This window comes from Osmia lignaria, chromosome 9 (assembly GCF_051020975.1).
Source record: "Osmia lignaria lignaria isolate PbOS001 chromosome 9, iyOsmLign1, whole genome shotgun sequence".
NCBI classification, from domain to species: Eukaryota; Metazoa; Arthropoda; class Insecta; order Hymenoptera; family Megachilidae; genus Osmia; species Osmia lignaria.
The window spans coordinates 3,558,314-3,575,823 of NC_135040.1; the positions used below are offsets into that span (position 1 = coordinate 3,558,314).

The following is a 17,510-nucleotide window of genomic DNA, read 5'->3' on the forward strand; positions in this document are numbered from 1 at the left end:
ACTATGCTTGATTCACCGTGAGTTCAGCTCGCACTTGGTACACCATGGTCATGAATATTGAACAGAAGTTCCATGTACGTAGCTATCCTTCATTCTGTTTCTTAACGGTGAGATAATACCATTGTGCAACACCTATTTTTCATTCAACGCGTTCTATTTTTATACCGATACCTTCGATTTTCTCGTTGAATGAGTTAAGGTAGCCCTGGAGGGAAAGGTCAGTTCCAAGGAGCATAAACTTTATAGCCGATGTTCCAAATCTACAGTTATCTACGGAATTGCCTCGGCAGGTATCTTTCCTCGCCGACATCTGTTCGCCATTCCTGTCTGTTTACAGGAGAAACCATCACGTGTTCCCAAACTGAAGACTTGGCTAATAAATCATAGTTTTGAGTAAAAATATTGCTTTTGAAATTATAAATAACACGTGTTCATGGTTGTATAACAGGACGGCGGAGGAGAGAAGAGCGATATGGCGCGGGAAAAAAAGAAGCTAATTAGAAACAGCAACGCGTTCATTTGTAAAGCGCCGTTCTTTGTACGTCAACGAACTCGTATCATCGACAGTTTAGCGGTAAATTATTGGACGTTCGTTGCTTCTGACGAGCGGAACGGAAATATAATAAGCGGTGTACAGAATTTTCTAAGAGCAGGTAATTCGCATTCTAATCGCCATTGAATATCAGACATTATTACAGGGAATTTGGAAAATTATTCATGAAAGTAAAAAGGGAATTATTGATACAATAACAGGAGTCCCTTTTTTCTTAGAATTCACAAAGACGTTCTCCACGAAATGGCACGTGTACGACCTTTCAATGGCATTTCCACGACATTTTTGCATGTAAATTTCACTGTTCCCAGGTACTAAAAGGGGGAATGTTATATAGATAAGATTTTATGAACACGGAAGCAAGGAGAGGAACTTTGAACGATGTTAGCCTGCAATCATCGATGATCAGCGGGTGCAAGAAATAAGATAATCCGTCGATTAGGAATCGACGATTTGTCTCGTGCTACCTCGACCGTGACACGACCATTTTCAAGGCTACCATTGCTATTCTACGAGCAACGTAGAAGATGATACACCCCTGGCAAAAAAACAAATAGCCCGATCCTCGTTGCAAATCGCTGCGAGTTTCGCTTGCGGTACACCTCGAGGAACGTGGATCGCTTAATGTCCATCCTGAGATACTTGATATATCCAGAAATTGAAAAAAAAAAATAAGAAGTAGAATGACTGAAAAATGAGACTTTAAAATTCGTTAAATTAAAACTGATAATCATAGAATTTGAGAGCCTCAGAAAATAATGGATTTAAAGTTGTCGGTCTTGGAATTATTGGGAAGGTGTTATTAAAATGATTCAGAAAGCATGGATGACTATAGAGATGCGAACGAGCCTTTAGTTTTAATGTATATGATCTCTGGTGCAAAGGTACTTTTAACCGGCTTAACAAGCCATTGCAAGTTTAATGAACTGTAATTGAACGAGAAGACTATTTTAATTATGCTAAAACCTTGTCAATTAGACTTTTCAACGACAGCAATGAAATTGCTACTCCTAAGCTTCAAATTAAGAAACCTAAAGCTTTTAAATTAAAAATCCTCCCCCCTTTCGATAGACCGAAAATCCTAATGAAATCCTAATGAAACTTAGAAGATAATAGACTTAGAAACTGATAGAGCCAAGTGTTCTCCAGCAAGCGTAACGAACTGTTTGCAGACAGCTAGAAAACGATCATCAAGACTATTTTAATTATACTAAAACCTTGTTAATTAGACGTTTCAACGATAGCAATGAAATTGCTACTCCTAAGTTTGCGTAAACCTCAAATCGAAAATTAAGAAAATTGAAAATCCTTCCCCCTTTCGATAGACCGAAAAACCTAATGAAACTTAGACGATAATGGACTTAGAAACTGATAGAACCAAGTGTTCTCCAGCAAACGTAACGAACTCTTTTGCAGACAGCTAGATTGAATGAAATTGAAAACGATCATCAAGACTATTTTAATTATACTAAAACCTTGTTAATTAGACGTTTCAACTAAGCTTGCGTAAACTTCAAATCGATAATTAAGAAACCTAAAGCCTTAAATTAAAAATCCTCCCCCTCTTTCGATAGACCGAAAATCCTAATGAAATCCTAATGAAACTTAGACGATAATGGACTTAGAAACTGATAGAACCAAGTGTTCTCCAGCAAGCGTAACGAACTCTTTTGCAGACAGCTAAGACTGAATGAAATTGAAAACGATCATCTACACGGTCTAGCCGGGTTAGACTCGTCCACAGCAAGGTCGTTCTGTATCTCCTCTCTCCATGGACTCGGTGTACTTTCATTTCGAAGTTGTCGGTGTCGTTGGCGGCCGTTTATGGCTATTAAATTAAATTCCACGTCCGTCAGCTTGTTCGAAGGCGGTTGCTCAACCGACAGAATGCAGAATGCGAGCTGCTAATACATGCCTGGCCATTATTCAAGTTTTATTGGAATCGCGGTCTAAACGCGCGTGCCCGGAGAGAAATCTCGACTTTTGCATGCTGGAAGTGTTCGAGGAAACACGAGGAATTATATTGACCGGTAATTTGCACGACCGGATTCGGTTTCGTTCTACCAGTCGGCTAGGTATTTCCTTTTTCTTCAGGTATACCCGGTAGCCATATGGAATATATGACAATACTACTGTTATGTTATACGTTTCGAGAAATACCCACGCGTGTACTTCGAGTGTGGGTTGGCAAGGACCCCGAGGGGCTGGACAAGCTTAGCTACCGGCGCTGCAACTTTACCTGTCCCACTTTCTAATCAAACCGATCCAGCCTGGTCCAGCATTCGGTTTCTGCATTTCGTTCGCCATATCGGATGATCTTTCGAACGTTTCTTCGATTTCAAGACACCCGAAACGACCGTGTTACCGATTCAATTTTAACAACGAAAGTGGAGAATGTACCTACGGAATTTCTTCCGAGATCTGAACTGATCTAAAATAAATTGAAAAATATGTCGTGTCATTCTGGAAAAATCTCGATGCACCAAGTGACTAAGATGGGATTTCCAAGACAGGAATAAAATTGTTCTTTAAACAGTATAAAATAATCAATTGCTACCTCATCTCGAACAGGATGTATCTGATCGATGCGATTAATTGCAGCAAATGCTATAAATTCTCTGGAAGTTGCATCGATTTTTATGGTAACGATATCGACGAGGAGGAAATAGAAATTCAAAGGAATAGAATTTTACTGGTAAAAATGATTTAGATTTCGCGACACGGTGCGTGCGCAACGAACCTAGAAGAACGTAATGAGGCAACAGTATGCGCATAATTAGCGATTTCAGTGAAGCAGCAACGGCTATTCCGCAAAGAATTCAACCTTCATTACACCGGTGCCACGCACCGTCTCGAAAGTAACGCGAGCAATGCTGCAATTAGAAACGTAATTTGAAAGGGAAACTGGACGTTTTGAAAACGAAAACGAAAACGAGACTGTAAACAAGATCCTTTCGCCTCTCTGAACACCGTTTCATTTATTCCATAGAAATCTATTGCGATCTTATAAATTTTCATCGAAATCAAATAAATGAATCATTCCGAGGCAATCTCGAAAGTAAATATGTAACTTGGGTAATTTTATAATATTGTTAAACGCGTTGCTCGACAAATTCGTAAAATTAATTAAAACTTTCTTTCAGTTAATTAACTTCGTTACCCATAATTTCCAGTAACTAATACAGCTCGTAAGTTGATAATGCGGTGGCCCCGTCGATAACAGCTCAACATAAACGTACGTACCGGTAATCGAGCGGTATGCCAACTTTTCTTTTGCAAAACGAACAACATGTCGATGTTTTATTTATACGCTCGAAAGGCTACGCACGTCCATACTTGTGACTGCGGTATATTGTTCATGCGTGAAGCATGTAGGCAGACACCCGGCTAGAAATGTGTAAAAATCGACGGTTAGATCAAGCGTGACGTCGATGATTCGAGGTGATTTCTTCCGCGGTCGCTAGGTAAATGATGGAGACGAAGAAAATTCCAGAAATAAATCCAGTAAACTACTCCTTATTCCAACGAGGTATTCCATCAAGGAACTATAGGGTTATCCAAATTGAGTATCACATCTTCAAATTGAAATAAAACTCAAAGTATTTGATTTTTGTATAGTTACTTTATTTCAATACAAAGTTTATTTTATGATCTTCTCCGCTTTTTTTTTTGCAAAATTGATATGTTTGACCAAATTTAACGAACGAGTAATTTTTCACGAGGAAGAGACATCAATTGCCACCAAAATCGGATGATTAAACACCATTAAATTTTTTTTATGGGGTTTATGGAAAGTGAAGTTTATAAAATCACAGTCGCTATTGATGAAATTGAATTCCACTGTGAAACGCATCGGGCTCGTAAAAAAAGCCGAGAAGGACATTTGAATAATATTGTCTTTGGTAATTAATGTCATACAGTAGACTTTGTGTTAAAATAAAGAAACCATACAAAAATCACATACTTTACATTTTATTTCAATTCGAAGATGTGACACTAAATTTGGATAACCCTATATTAATTCCAAAAGTTTACGCGAACCCGTTAACCCAGCAGCATTGTTTCCCTTCCTCGTGGGTACTTCTTTAATTAATCGTTTCCTTTCCAACGCCCTTACGGTTCCTCTACCTGCACGAAATTCTCACCTTTCGAGAATTTTCATCGATTCTACTGGAAAAATTGCCAATATACGGTTAATTAATTTCGTACGGTACATATTGAAAGTCGGGAAGTGATTACAGGCTCGTGCCGGCACACTCGATGAATTCTAGCGGTTAGGAGATGATTCACGTGGTAATAACAGCGTAATGATTACGGAACGAAGGCTTCGATAATTAGCGTACGTTCAGAAAAACCGGGCTCGCGTTTAGAAAAAATGAAACGAGACTCGGAAGAAACTCGACGATTTATTTTTCCGTCGAATGAATTACTTGATGGATTCGTTCTTCGCGTGTTATCGTGGATGTTTCTTTTTCTTGCAGCGGTAATTAAGCATTCCCGTTGCGTATCCACGATTCTATTCATCGCGAGCGAGTTATGTAAGTGAAAATATGAACAATAAATTGAGATAAAAATACACAAAGGATAAATATTGCGATTATACCGTTTCAAGTACGCGAACTTAGTAGCGAGAAAAGATTTACGGGCAATGTATTTGCATAAAAGCTATTCGTTTCTTATATTTCATATGAATCACAATGATTCCTAATGGAAAATACATCGGACACCTTCTCAATCATTTCCGATCACCGTAATGCAATTTATCACTGTTATTTCTTGCATCAATGCTATCCGAACGTCGACGCTCCTCGGAGACTTTAACGCGCGGTAAGCGAGCAACCGGTGATTTCAACGATGGGTTCATTACACGTCTCGACAATAGCTTGTCAACATCATCAACGTGACACACGGAAGCAATTGTTTGTAACTAACTTCAAAGAGAAGTTCTTCCTCGCTCTTTATCCGTTATGCAATAGGTTTTCCAACAGGTTTTTCAGTCGGAATAAAATTAAAAAGAGATGTTAAAAAATTAGGAAAACAATTACGCGAGAGACATTCTTGAATATCAAAGTGAAAATTCAATAAAATGTTATAAAAATTGTTTGATTTATGAATATTTTTAATGGTATGAAGTTCTGACCTAGTTTCTAAGGTGCTACTTTAATTAGAACGAAAGTTTCTTTTCTCCTTCGACAAATGAAGCCATTGATACCTCAACTAATTAACACGACACTGCAAATTAATCCTATGATTTTAAGAAATTTCTCTTGGCCCAATGAGCCACTTCAAAAGCAAAAGTTTCATCAAATCTATGTACATAAATAATTATATTATGATACATAGGCACCAATTAAATTGCAACGATATGGTTAATGGGAACGTAAAATTAATCAGAGATGGGAAGAAAAAGGCAAATTAAACGCGCATCCACGTGGCTAACCTTGCGAATCTGGTTACAGATAATTATCAGCGATAGTGACGTCGTAAAATGTAAAAACCACAGGATACGTAAAAATGTATTAAATTGATTGGATTATTTCTGGTTCGATGTTGTCGTATATTAATTCCTGCAGAACCGGAACATCGAGCTCGAAATGCTTTCGATTCCATTAATAGACTTGACCGTGCAATCTTATATTTAAAATTTCATATTGCATATTGGATTTGTAAAATCAGCAAACATATTTTCAAACTATCTTGTGGTTTTTTTTAATTTGTATCCTGTTCCTTTTTTTTCAAATAAATTTAACTTAGCAAATGATTCATACACCTTCTGATTCACCCACAGTCAAACACTCAAAATGCTTCCTAATTTTTTAAATACAAAAATCAAATATTGTTCTTAGGTAACACCTTTTGATGGTCATATATTTTATGAAATCATTGGTTATTTTTTTCATATTTGGGGATTTCTGTATCGCACTTTACAAAATTACCAATGTTCAAAGTATAATTGATACTTGACGCAATAATAAAATAGTAAGTAATTACTGTAATTATAAATAATCAGGTATTCCTCTATTTCTGGTTCGATAGAAACTCGATCGACAGAAACCGGAACTTCGAGTCCTTGCATCTAACAGTTCACTGATAGACTTGACCATGTAACAAGATGTGACATTTTAAAGAATTTACAATTTATAAATAGACTTCACGCCACGCTGCTGACGTCTAATTATCTGCTGTTTTTCCTTTTAAACGAAGCAAACATGAAAGTCCTTTGAATACTTCTAAGTCTTCCCATTGTGATTATTTTTTTTCTTTTTGATGACGCGATCTGATTATATCATTAACTTGAAATCTTATACTGATCTTATTGCAGTCCAGATTACCGGAGTATTATTACAACTGCGTTTTCGAAAATATTAAGTTTGATAATTAAATCCACAACCTTCGTATTTATTAAAATCCACCAAATAATAATGTTCGATCAAAAAAAAAAGTGAAATTCAATTGGGTAAATATTTGTCAATTAATTTTATAATGATCTGCACCGAATCCAATGATTCTGCTCGATTGCACAGAGACAGGTACACGGGCGCATTGCGTGGGTGTACGTATTGTCTCGTAAGGAATGTAGAAAGTAAAGTATCTTGGGTAACATAGACCCCTCTTCTCGATTCGAGCTAGAGTATAGGTTGTCGACTGGCGAGGATGCGCCTAGCAAAGTCCAACGCTATCATTATCATCATCATCATCATCGTCCCGCTGTCGACTGGTTTCGCGCGGTAGAAAGGTCATTCGAAACGGCTGACTGCGAGTGCAACCCGCAACGGTGGTGCATTCATTAGAAAATGACGTTTACTTTGGTCAATTCCAAATTTTCGTCGCTTGCAAAATTCGGGACTTAATGGGGCATGGAGAAACGATTATTACCGAATCGACAATTTGCGAGGAGAAATTTCATGTAGACACTCTTAAGTGACTTTTTATCCTGGAAGTTATTGAATAACATTTGTTGATCTCTTTTTAATGGCATTTCCTATGGGCTCCTTCTTGAAATTTTTAAATTGTATTCGATTATTTTATTAAATACCCAAATTTGAGGAAGAAAATAGAAAATGGCATTTTCTATGGACTCCTTCTTGAAATTTTTAAATTGTATTCGATTATTTTATTAAATACCCAAATTTTAGGAAGAAAAGAGAAAATGGCATTTTCTATGGACTCCTTGAAATTTTTAAATTGTACTCAATTATTTTATTAAATACCCAAATTTTAGAAAGAAAATGGCATCTCTTTTTAATGGCATTTCCTATTGGCTGTTTTTTGAAATTTTTAAATTGTATTCAATTATTTTATTAAATACCCAAATTGTAGATTGAAAATAGAAAATGGCATCTCTTTTTAATGGCATTTTCTATAGGTTCCCTTTTGAAATATTTAAATTATATTCAATTATTTTATTAAATACCCAAATTTTAGAAAGAAAATAGAAAAATTCCAAGAGTGTTTAAGGAAGAAAGATTTGTAGAGAGTAACCATTTGACATTTAAGAAATTCTAGAGAGCATCGTTGCACAATAAGTGCATCGACAAGCGCGTGGAATCATGTTATGTCTCCGACACATGTAATTTATGCGTGTACATATTAGTATCCACCACATTCCTCTTTGTGTGTAAATCTATTAAATATTTCGAACAATGCCTAATACACTTTGAATTGTTAACGGAAAGGAAAAATGACAGAAGGATGGATATCGTTTAAGATGGAATCAGTGGCTCGTCCGGCTAGCTCGTTTACCACTGATTACCATGCACGTGGCGGTGTAATTAAAAACTCTGACTGGCACACTTTGAACCGACACTTCGAAAATACATCATTGTTACATCAGCCTCGTTCAAGGGTTACGCACAATAGGGTGGCTGTGTTATCGGGGAACCATGAAATTGAACGGTTACACTTGTAATTAAGCATACAATAGTTTGTAACTGGTCGTTCATTTGCGTTTCAGACGTCCACAAGCTTTTACGACTTAACAATGGACGTAATTGCGGAATCCTAAGGACTTTCATTTTGCAAATTATTAAAAGAGAAATTGTATTTTCAAAATTCACCTTTTCTTTCTTAAAAAGTAAATTATTTACAAAATTAATAAATGTAATTTAGAACGTATACAGGGTGTCCCAGTTTCAGTGGTCCAAAAGCAAGTGGGTGATAGAGGACATCATTTCCGACAAAAAAAAGGTCCTATAATATGTTCGATTTTTGATGGTTCGAAAGTAATTTCAATTTTAGTGAGTTGCTCATTATTTCCTATCTCTCGCAACAAAATCCATTTGTAGTAAGATTATCAAAATTTTAAATGATTGAGTCCATGAATCGAGATAATTTTTCTAATAGAAAACCCACTTTTCGTGAAGACATTTTCTTTCATAACGATACTTTTAAAATTAAAGACGAAATACCAAAATCAGTAATTATTCCAAATAAAGAGATACTTCATAAAATTTTCTAGCAAACAGAAAATAATTTGTTTTTCTGTTTGGTAGCCACATTAATCAAGTACATGTAGGCTGAATTTGAAACCAATCCACCGAGTACTTCAATCATAGTGATCGATTTTGTTGAATAATTTTTGAACCATCAAAAATCGAACATATTATTATAGGACCTTTTTGTCTTCTATCACCCACTTGCTTTTGGACCACTGAACCTGGGACACCCTGTAATAATGTTCTGTCTGTGTAATGCGTTTATCTTGTGGACAGAAGGAACGGATCAGGTATAATTGCGTGCGAAACGGTCGTGGAACTGGTCGTTCCTTGGAAATCAGTTTTATTAGGGGCGGGTTCTTAGCGCAGGAAAAGGTGGACACAGAACTGTCTTTCGAGCCCTTACAACGACTAATAGTCATTCTCTACGGCACTGGCTTTGTCTAATAATACCGACGTTGGTATGGATTCGCGTAAGATAATATCCTCTTCTCGAATGACGAAGATTCCACGCGAACAGCGAGCAGGAAAACGCATTCGCGATCACGGAATGTTGAATTCGTCCGCGAAGACTTGAAATTATTTTTCCCAGGAATACGTTTTCGCGTGACGTTAAAAAAAAGATCTATTTGCAAATAATTTTAACCGGTTTATCGATCGATCGATGATAATTTTGTCGATTGATTTTCAGTTCCCTGAACATTTACGATCGTTAAAATTCTATCAAACGTAAAAAACAACATTGAAGGAGACAAAAACAAGTAATCTGAAAAATTCATCGCACGATCGAACGACGTGCCGAATTTTTGCGATTGGTGGACGCGTGAAAAATAATGAACGATCCAGGGGTGTGCTAATAGAGCGTGTTGAATTTCGGTTTCTACCGAACGCCTGCTATGCATAGATAATGCTGAAAAGTTGCGCAACATTTTCCTGCCCGATTACGATCAAGGTGAAAGTCTTCGAGTTCGCCGAAGCGAAACGTTATCAGCAGGCGAACCTCGTAAATTATAGACAATGTCGTTAGAGAATGTCCTTTAACGACGAGCATGGACATTTTCTAGTCCGAGGATAATTCCAAACAAATAGATATAATCATTAAATATTTTACCTTATATTACTCCTTTGAATTCAAATTTTAATTTTAAAAAATCTAGAAATCTGAAAAAAATTAGAAAAATCTAAAGATCTAAAGAAAATTAGAAAAATCTAGAAATCTGAAGAGAATTAGAAAAACCTAAAGATTTGAAGAAAATTAGAAAAACCTAAAGATTTGAAGAAAATTAGAAAAATCTAAAGATTTGAGGAAAATTAGAAAAATCTAAAGAACTGAAGAAGATTTAAGAAATCTAAATTTCGGGCCATTTTGATCCCGAGCTCCGCGATCCTTGATTACGTTACCAATCACGGTGAACTCGAAAACAACAGCCGGACTAGCTGGATAGGATTATGTCACTGGCGCAGAAAGAGCCTGCCAAGTCGACCTGGGTGAACGCCGAGGCTCCTTTCCTCGCAGGACTTCACTCTGGCCCCGGGGTGAATCAGTCCTTTGTGCCTGGCTCTCTCAGGGTCAACCGCTTTCGGTGCAGTATATGCCTGCAACGTTTACACGTACACGGAGCGAACACGTCCGTTCGTCTGACCGTGGTCTACAGGGTGTCCTAGAAGTCCTAAGTAGCGATTAGAATTCCTTCCTAATGGAGAGAGCCTCGATTTCAACTCAGTTTTGTATTTCACCTTTAATATTTCTTAACTCTAGGACGACGGACCATGGAGAGAGCCTGAAATTGAACTCAATTTCGCATTTCATCTTTTAACTAACGTTTCGTACCAATAGACAGGGGGTGTTTCATTACTGTGGATTCTAGGTAAAAATGGAATCTTTTCTAATTAATTTTGAAAATTTTCTTAATATTTTTATCGATGGTACTATGAATATAAGATACCATGGATACTTTATTATAGGGTAGTATAAAGTCTCAACTTTTTCATCTTTTTCTGACTCTTTCAGTCAGTATCTTTTAAGTTTGAAACGGAACTCGAGCGAGAACCTTTCGCCAGAGTATAAGCAAAGAATCTGAGTCTTCTTCAGCATCTTTACGTAACTTCGAGCAGAGAACGTTGCTAACTGCGATTTAGTACGCGACCCGATGCTTTACGATGTGCTCGTTTAAAGAATCTCTCTCTTTCTGTATATTCGTTAAAATTGAATTTGAAAATTCGAAACATCCTGTTTCCCCGAATTTTCAGATAAATTTTCATAATGGAAGATTTCATTTGTACGATATTCTACGATTATCATAATGAAAGGGTTTAGACAGAGACAAAGATTGCGTCGTTCGAGAGAGCGGTTTCCTTCGCAGCCGCAACTTATCCTGCTCCTTTTCTTGTCTCGGCTCTTTTTGTTGGCGCGACGTTTTAGCAAAATCGAAGAAAAAACACTTGGGAAGACCGTGACTCTTGCTAAAGGGTAGTGGGAGGTTCTCAGGAAACGAAACGATGACGAAGAGAGTATTAGACCGAGCAGACAAAGTGGTCGTATAAACTCTTTGGAGAATTCAACTATAATTTCATATATCAATAGAGAATATTATACCTTGATTATTGCAAAATGAAAAAAAATTTGTACTTCTGTAAAAATTCTTGAAACGTTTATCGCAAACACTAGTTCTACGTAGAAAACGGAATCGTTAAGCGGATAAGAATATCAAGAACGTGGACAGGATGTCTCATGGTTCTCACGTTCGTCTCGCTCATCTTGTGCGAAGATTCAAAATTGCCTCACCGCTGACGTCATCAGCCTAAATTGACGTAGTTGCAATTCAGTGCACGACAGAAAAACTATAACACCTCGAGTAGACTCTGATCGCCCCAATTTTCCTAATTATAATTAGAAGATTCTCGACGAGTAATTAATTCGAGTTTGCTCTATATGCACGATAGAAAAACTATGACACCCCGAGTAGACTCTGATCGCCCCAATTTTCCTAATTATAATTGGAAAACTCTCGACGAGTAATTAAACTTTTCTCTAACGATTTTAAATTCGAGTTTGCTCTATATGCACGATAGAAAAACTATGACACCCCGAGTAGACTCTGATCGCCCCAATTTTCCTAATTATAATTAAAGAACTCTCGACGAGTAATAAACTTTTCTCTAACGATTTTAAATTCGAGTTTGCTCTATATGCACGATAGAAAAACTGACACCTTGAGTAGACTCTAATCGCCCCAATTTTCCTAATTATAATTGGAAAACTCTCGAAGAGTAATTAAACTTTTCTCTAACGATTTTAAATTCGAATTTGCTCTATATGCACGATAGAAAAACTATGACACCTTGAGTAGACTTTGTTCGCCCCAATTTTCCTAATTATAATTAGAGAACCCTCGACGAGTAATTAACCTTTTCCCTAACGATTTTAAATTCGAATATGTTCTAATTTCCAAGGTGGATTTTTGTTACAGAATCGAGACGCGTACCGGGCGAACGTTATCAGGTGAGGGCGCAGTAGCTTCCGGCGAGGCAATCGAAAGATGGCGGCCGTGGGTATGGATAATCCGGCGTTCGTCGGCGAGGATGAATGTACGAACGAGACGACGCAAAATGATAATCAGCAACAGGTAACCTTGGACCAGGATCGCAAGTCCGTATCGGAGAGCATCCCCGTCGAAAATGGCCACCAACGATCGTTTGTGTCGCAGCAACACGTGGAAGCCGGAAGAACCAGTCCGGAAACGCATTATAGAACCGAGACGAAGATAGAGGTGCCCGAAAGTAACATGGAAAGAACCGAGACGAAGATGAACGGCGTTCACGGAAACGGAAATAACAACGATGCCAGTTTCCTGAACAGCAGCACGACCAGCGTGCAGACGAATGGTGAGTTTTAAGATGCAAAGTCATCCCTTGATGATTTGATGACATAAAAGTATCGCAAAATAGCATTTGCAATACATCAATTTGAAGTTTAAAGTTTGACGAAAAAGTCTGTATAAAAATTTCATAATTCTGCAACGATAATCAAGTTCCTTATTCAATTTAGTAACTCGTATCTAGAAACGCAACTCATGGATAAACGAATGAAAAAAGGTGTGGTTTACGTAAGCGCAGACCACAGGCTCTTACCGACGAATGCAGAGAAAATTCTTCGCGACAAAAAGGCAATGCGTAGCCGGCTGTTGCATTTTTCCTCTTCGCTTACGTGCAATCCGCTTCGCGTAATCTCGCGGACTTGGTCGGATTTGTAACAAGTACCCTATCGATTTCCTATAATTCTACCTTGAATAAATGTAATAATTCTTTTTTTAAATTCAAAATACAAAACTATATTAATTAATGGTTCCTTTTTAAATTTCTATGGAGCTCTAACGAGAAGAATTCTTTTTCTACAAATGATTACGTTCCCATATAAGATCACGTAACAAAAGTTCAACGTTGTTTCGATCGAACGAAAGAAACATGTCCGGACGTGCGTAGAATTCGAAAGCAAGGTAGAACAGGTAGAACATTGCTGAAATCTGCGTCGATCGCGCGATTTTACCAGATATGATCGAGACGAGCCGAACTTTCGATCGTTAATTACTACCACCACCATCGTCACAACCATCGGAACTTGCCAAGAAAAAGTCGTTCGAGGTCGGTGAAACGCAGAAAGTATATGAACCGTCCTTAAAACTTTGAAAAAATTTCATTTACTTCGGTTCGAAAATTAACGAGCATTAAATTACTCGTTTGTCTTTCAATTAGAATTAGGATCGTCCTTAAAATTTGGAAAAATTTCATTTACTACTGTTCGAGAATTAACGAGCATTAAATTACTCGTTTGTATATCAATTAGAATTAGGATCGGCCTTAAAATTTTGAAAAAATTTCATTTACTTGTGCTCGAGAATTAACGAGCATTAAATTACTCGTTTGTCTTTCTATTAGAATTAGGATCGTCCTTAAAATTTTGAAAAAATTTCATTTACTTCTGCTCGAAAATTAACGAGCATTAAATTACTCGTTTATCTTTCAATTACAATTAGGATCGTTCGAAAATGTATAAACCGTCCTTAAAACTTTGAAAAAATTTCATTTACTTCTGTCAGAAAATTAACGAGCATTAAATTACTCGTTTGTCTTTCGATTAGAATTAGGATCGTTAACGATACGCGGTAATTAGCGATAAAGGAATTCCTATGGCAAAGAATATTTACCCAATATCGGTACATCGACTTTTGAACTATACACAGGTGAACACGCAATTAACTAACTTCTTCTCCTATTAACATCGATTTTACGGCACGCGAGGTTCCGCCCCGTAAATAAATACTCTGCCACGGATATGTAATTTCCACACCTGAGAATTACGTAAACTCGCACTTACTACATCCATCGACTAACTACTGTGTGTGTGTTTGAATTTATTTGCCCAGCTAAACCTACATATTATTTTGAAACTATGATTCGATGATTCTATCGATCAAGATTTTCCTATTTTATTTTCATAGACAATGGGAAGAAGGAGCAGATCGAAGCAGTGAATTTGGAGCTAGTCTCGATGAGGCCCTATGCAGGGAATAATCAGACCAAGGGTCAAGAGGCTTGCGAGGTCCCAGCTGACCCCTATGAGGAATACTTCGTTCCAGTGAACGAGCATCGAAAGTACATCAGGTAATAAATCTTCAAAAATATTTCTTCTATCTTGGGGTAAAGTTATTCGAACTTTCGAAAAATAATAACGGGGTTGTCAAAGAAAAGGAACGAGTGACAAATTAATATACAGTGACTCACGAAATTGATCGTCGTTATACTTTTTATTTAATCAAAATGTAGTGACTAATTATAGATCTTTTAATTAAGTTTTTTTTTTACCTTGTTCAAACGTTAACTGTTCTAAGAAAGCTATGAACATTGTTGCTATGTGATCAATTTCGTGAGCCACTATATTTAAAAATTGTACAAGGGAAATTTCAGGTCCATGAATTATTCAAATAAACTGATGTTTTCATAAAAGAAAATGATTGATCGTTTTGTTGATTTCGAAAATCTCGTTCCATTCATCTATTTGGTTTATTTGCCAGCGTGTTCTCCGTTTCTTTGCTTCGAATATTTGCAAATGCTAATGTATGCCTAGATCCTTCGCATTTTTGCAATATGGAAATTTTATGGTAAAACGGCTGGTTTCCTTTCTTGTAACAATTCCTGCATTCCACCAGCAAGTAATTAAAAATCTTACACCATAATGATTAATTCGGGTTTCAAATTCGTTTTCATACAAATACAGATCAGAACAAACTCGTCTCTTCTATCGTTATAAGAAGACTTCGCTTAATTGGAACGAGTATCGACGAGAAACTTGAGATCGGACAGTTCGTATCCAATTGAAAAACGATCCAGATCGTGTCGAACGTGTGAGAAATGCAAATGTAATGAATAAAAAGAGTGAAAAAAAAAAAAATTGCGGATACTGGCGGAACGAACGAAGGTCCTCGGATATTGCGGGTTTACATTCACCGTTGGAAGAACTTGCGAAACGAATGTGTCACAATATTTCATTGGAAAATGTAGGAATGACCGTCTATTGCAAAAATGATCGTCCTTCGTCAAGCGGTCTTAGCCAGACAGAAATAGAATTAGAACCCTCGCAATAATCACGAAATATTTAAATAATTCTTTTCACAATGTAAAGTAACAAATGTTAGTCGTAGTGTCGCGTTGTTCCCTTTCTCGCTTGCTTCTCGTTCGATGTGGTAGATTATCGATAATCGATACATATCGAAAATTCTATCGTTAGGTTAGATTAACGCGAATATGAATTCATGAAAAATGAAAGATAGATTTTCGGTGCGGTGCAATGAAGGAAGACAATGATTCTTCGTACAGAACATATGATTAAAAAATTGGTAATAGAACGTAGAAACTACAAGCAACGATTCAGAAACCTATAACCTAATGCCTGGAACCTAAAATTGTTCCCTTAACCAAGATAAGCCTACATTGCACCCGAGTGTACATCTGCGAGTGTGGACGAAGTGAAATTAGATCGATCGGCTTGATCGACGCGGAATACACAACGATCACACACAAAACACGTATACACAGGCCAGCTGAGTAGAAAGTTAGACGGTGTTTTTTCTTGTCACGATACGTAGCAGGGGTCCCGAGGCCGAGGTTGAAACAACCGTGGCTGGAGTACGTTTTGATTTGGGCCCCGGCGTTGGCCGCGAGGGACTCAGCCTGAGAGACCCTACCGCAGGACTGGTCGACTATTCCCACTGGCTGACAGCCCTCAGGTACTTCAAGGATGCTTACGAGCATTAGGAACAAGGGAGATGCTGCAATGAAAAAATTGGTGGATGCGCACGATCGCCAACTAACCCGCTTACACCTTGCTACTCCTACGATTTTATCCCCCTATTTTTGACACTTGACTCACCAGGGGCATTATTGTTCAATGTACGCTACTGATTTTCTTCTCATTTGATATACTCTAGATCAGCTATTCTTAACCGTCGGTCCGCGAAGAAGTTTAAAAAAATTTTCTTATTCAAAAAAGAAAAAATGATACAATTTTTATTTATAAAATTACGAAATAAAAATATTTTTAACTAATTTCAAATTTACGTTATTTATGATTACCTAGTAAATTTCTTTAATAGCTAGTAAAATCTTTTTGTTAAAAGAAAAACACCGATTCGCTGGCTAGAGAAAGTTGAGAAACACTGTTCTAGATTGATACCCCTCTGGGATGAGATAATATTAATATTAAAAAATAGTAGTCGAACATTTGAATGCTGTGTTCCACGTCAGCCTGGTCCCTTCCCAATGATGGAATGCAAGCAATTCACTGATCCCTAATTAGCGATTGCACCGTGACGACACGTGCTCATAGACAAGGCTAGTCCAGATGGAAAGTTCAATTCTTTTTTTTTCTTGCAAAAGAAAGAGACCGATGCTTCGAGGTTCGCACATTCCCTTAGTCGCAATACCAGCATCGCTGCTAGTCGTCGACGTGATGCATTTAAAGAAACCGATCACAACACTAGCGCCCCTACATACATGGACACAATCACAAGTATCCTTACAGGAACTCACGGTTGTTCCTTTGGTTCACGTGCAAAACAGACTTGAACAAATTCGAACGAGAGCAGGGTAGAATAAGCGACACATCGTGAACGAAATCGAATGAAATAATTAGACGTGTTTATTCCGAGTTAGAATAATGGAAGCTTCTAATACCATGATCGCTGAAGGAGGAACATTGACAAGCACAGTGCTGTACAAAATACGCTTACTTTGGGCTCTAGGATGAGGGTGAATAAATTCGGTGATTACGATGATTCTTAATCATTTGTGACATTGTGTTACAGGGGCGAGAAGCTGTATGTTACGAAGGACAAGAGATCTAGGAGCTCCTATTGGAGACGGATGGCCTGTTGGGGATGTGGTTTACTGGTCCTACTAGTTGCCATTATCATCGCCATTTTGGCAGCAAGTAAGGACCTTTGTATTAGAAATTGATTATACCTAGC

General features: G+C 37.4%; 2 protein-coding genes across 6 annotated transcripts in view; one reads left to right on the forward strand and one right to left on the reverse strand.

Moving 5' to 3' along the window:
• The window catches only part of LOC117606988 (uncharacterized), a 75,821-nt gene that overhangs the window by 31,165 nt on the left and 27,146 nt on the right, over positions 1-17,510 (reverse strand). The gene's annotated exons all lie outside the window — the stretch shown is intronic.
• LOC117606952 (uncharacterized) overlaps positions 1-17,510 on the forward strand; it is a 33,443-nt gene that overhangs the window by 7,122 nt on the left and 8,811 nt on the right. The window contains exons 2-6 of one of the 3 annotated variants that reach the window (XM_034330046.2): positions 12,459-12,614; positions 12,696-12,873; positions 14,487-14,649; positions 16,131-16,271; positions 17,349-17,473. In XM_034330046.2, coding sequence (XP_034185937.2) covers positions 12,528-12,614; positions 12,696-12,873; positions 14,487-14,649; positions 16,131-16,271; positions 17,349-17,473 — 694 coding nt within the window. In that variant the 5' untranslated portion in view covers positions 12,459-12,527. Of the gene's footprint in view, positions 1-12,458; positions 12,874-14,486; positions 14,650-16,130; positions 16,272-17,348; positions 17,474-17,510 lie in introns of all 3 variants that reach the window. The other 2 variants (XM_034330040.2, XM_034330056.2) reach the window with 2 other exon arrangements.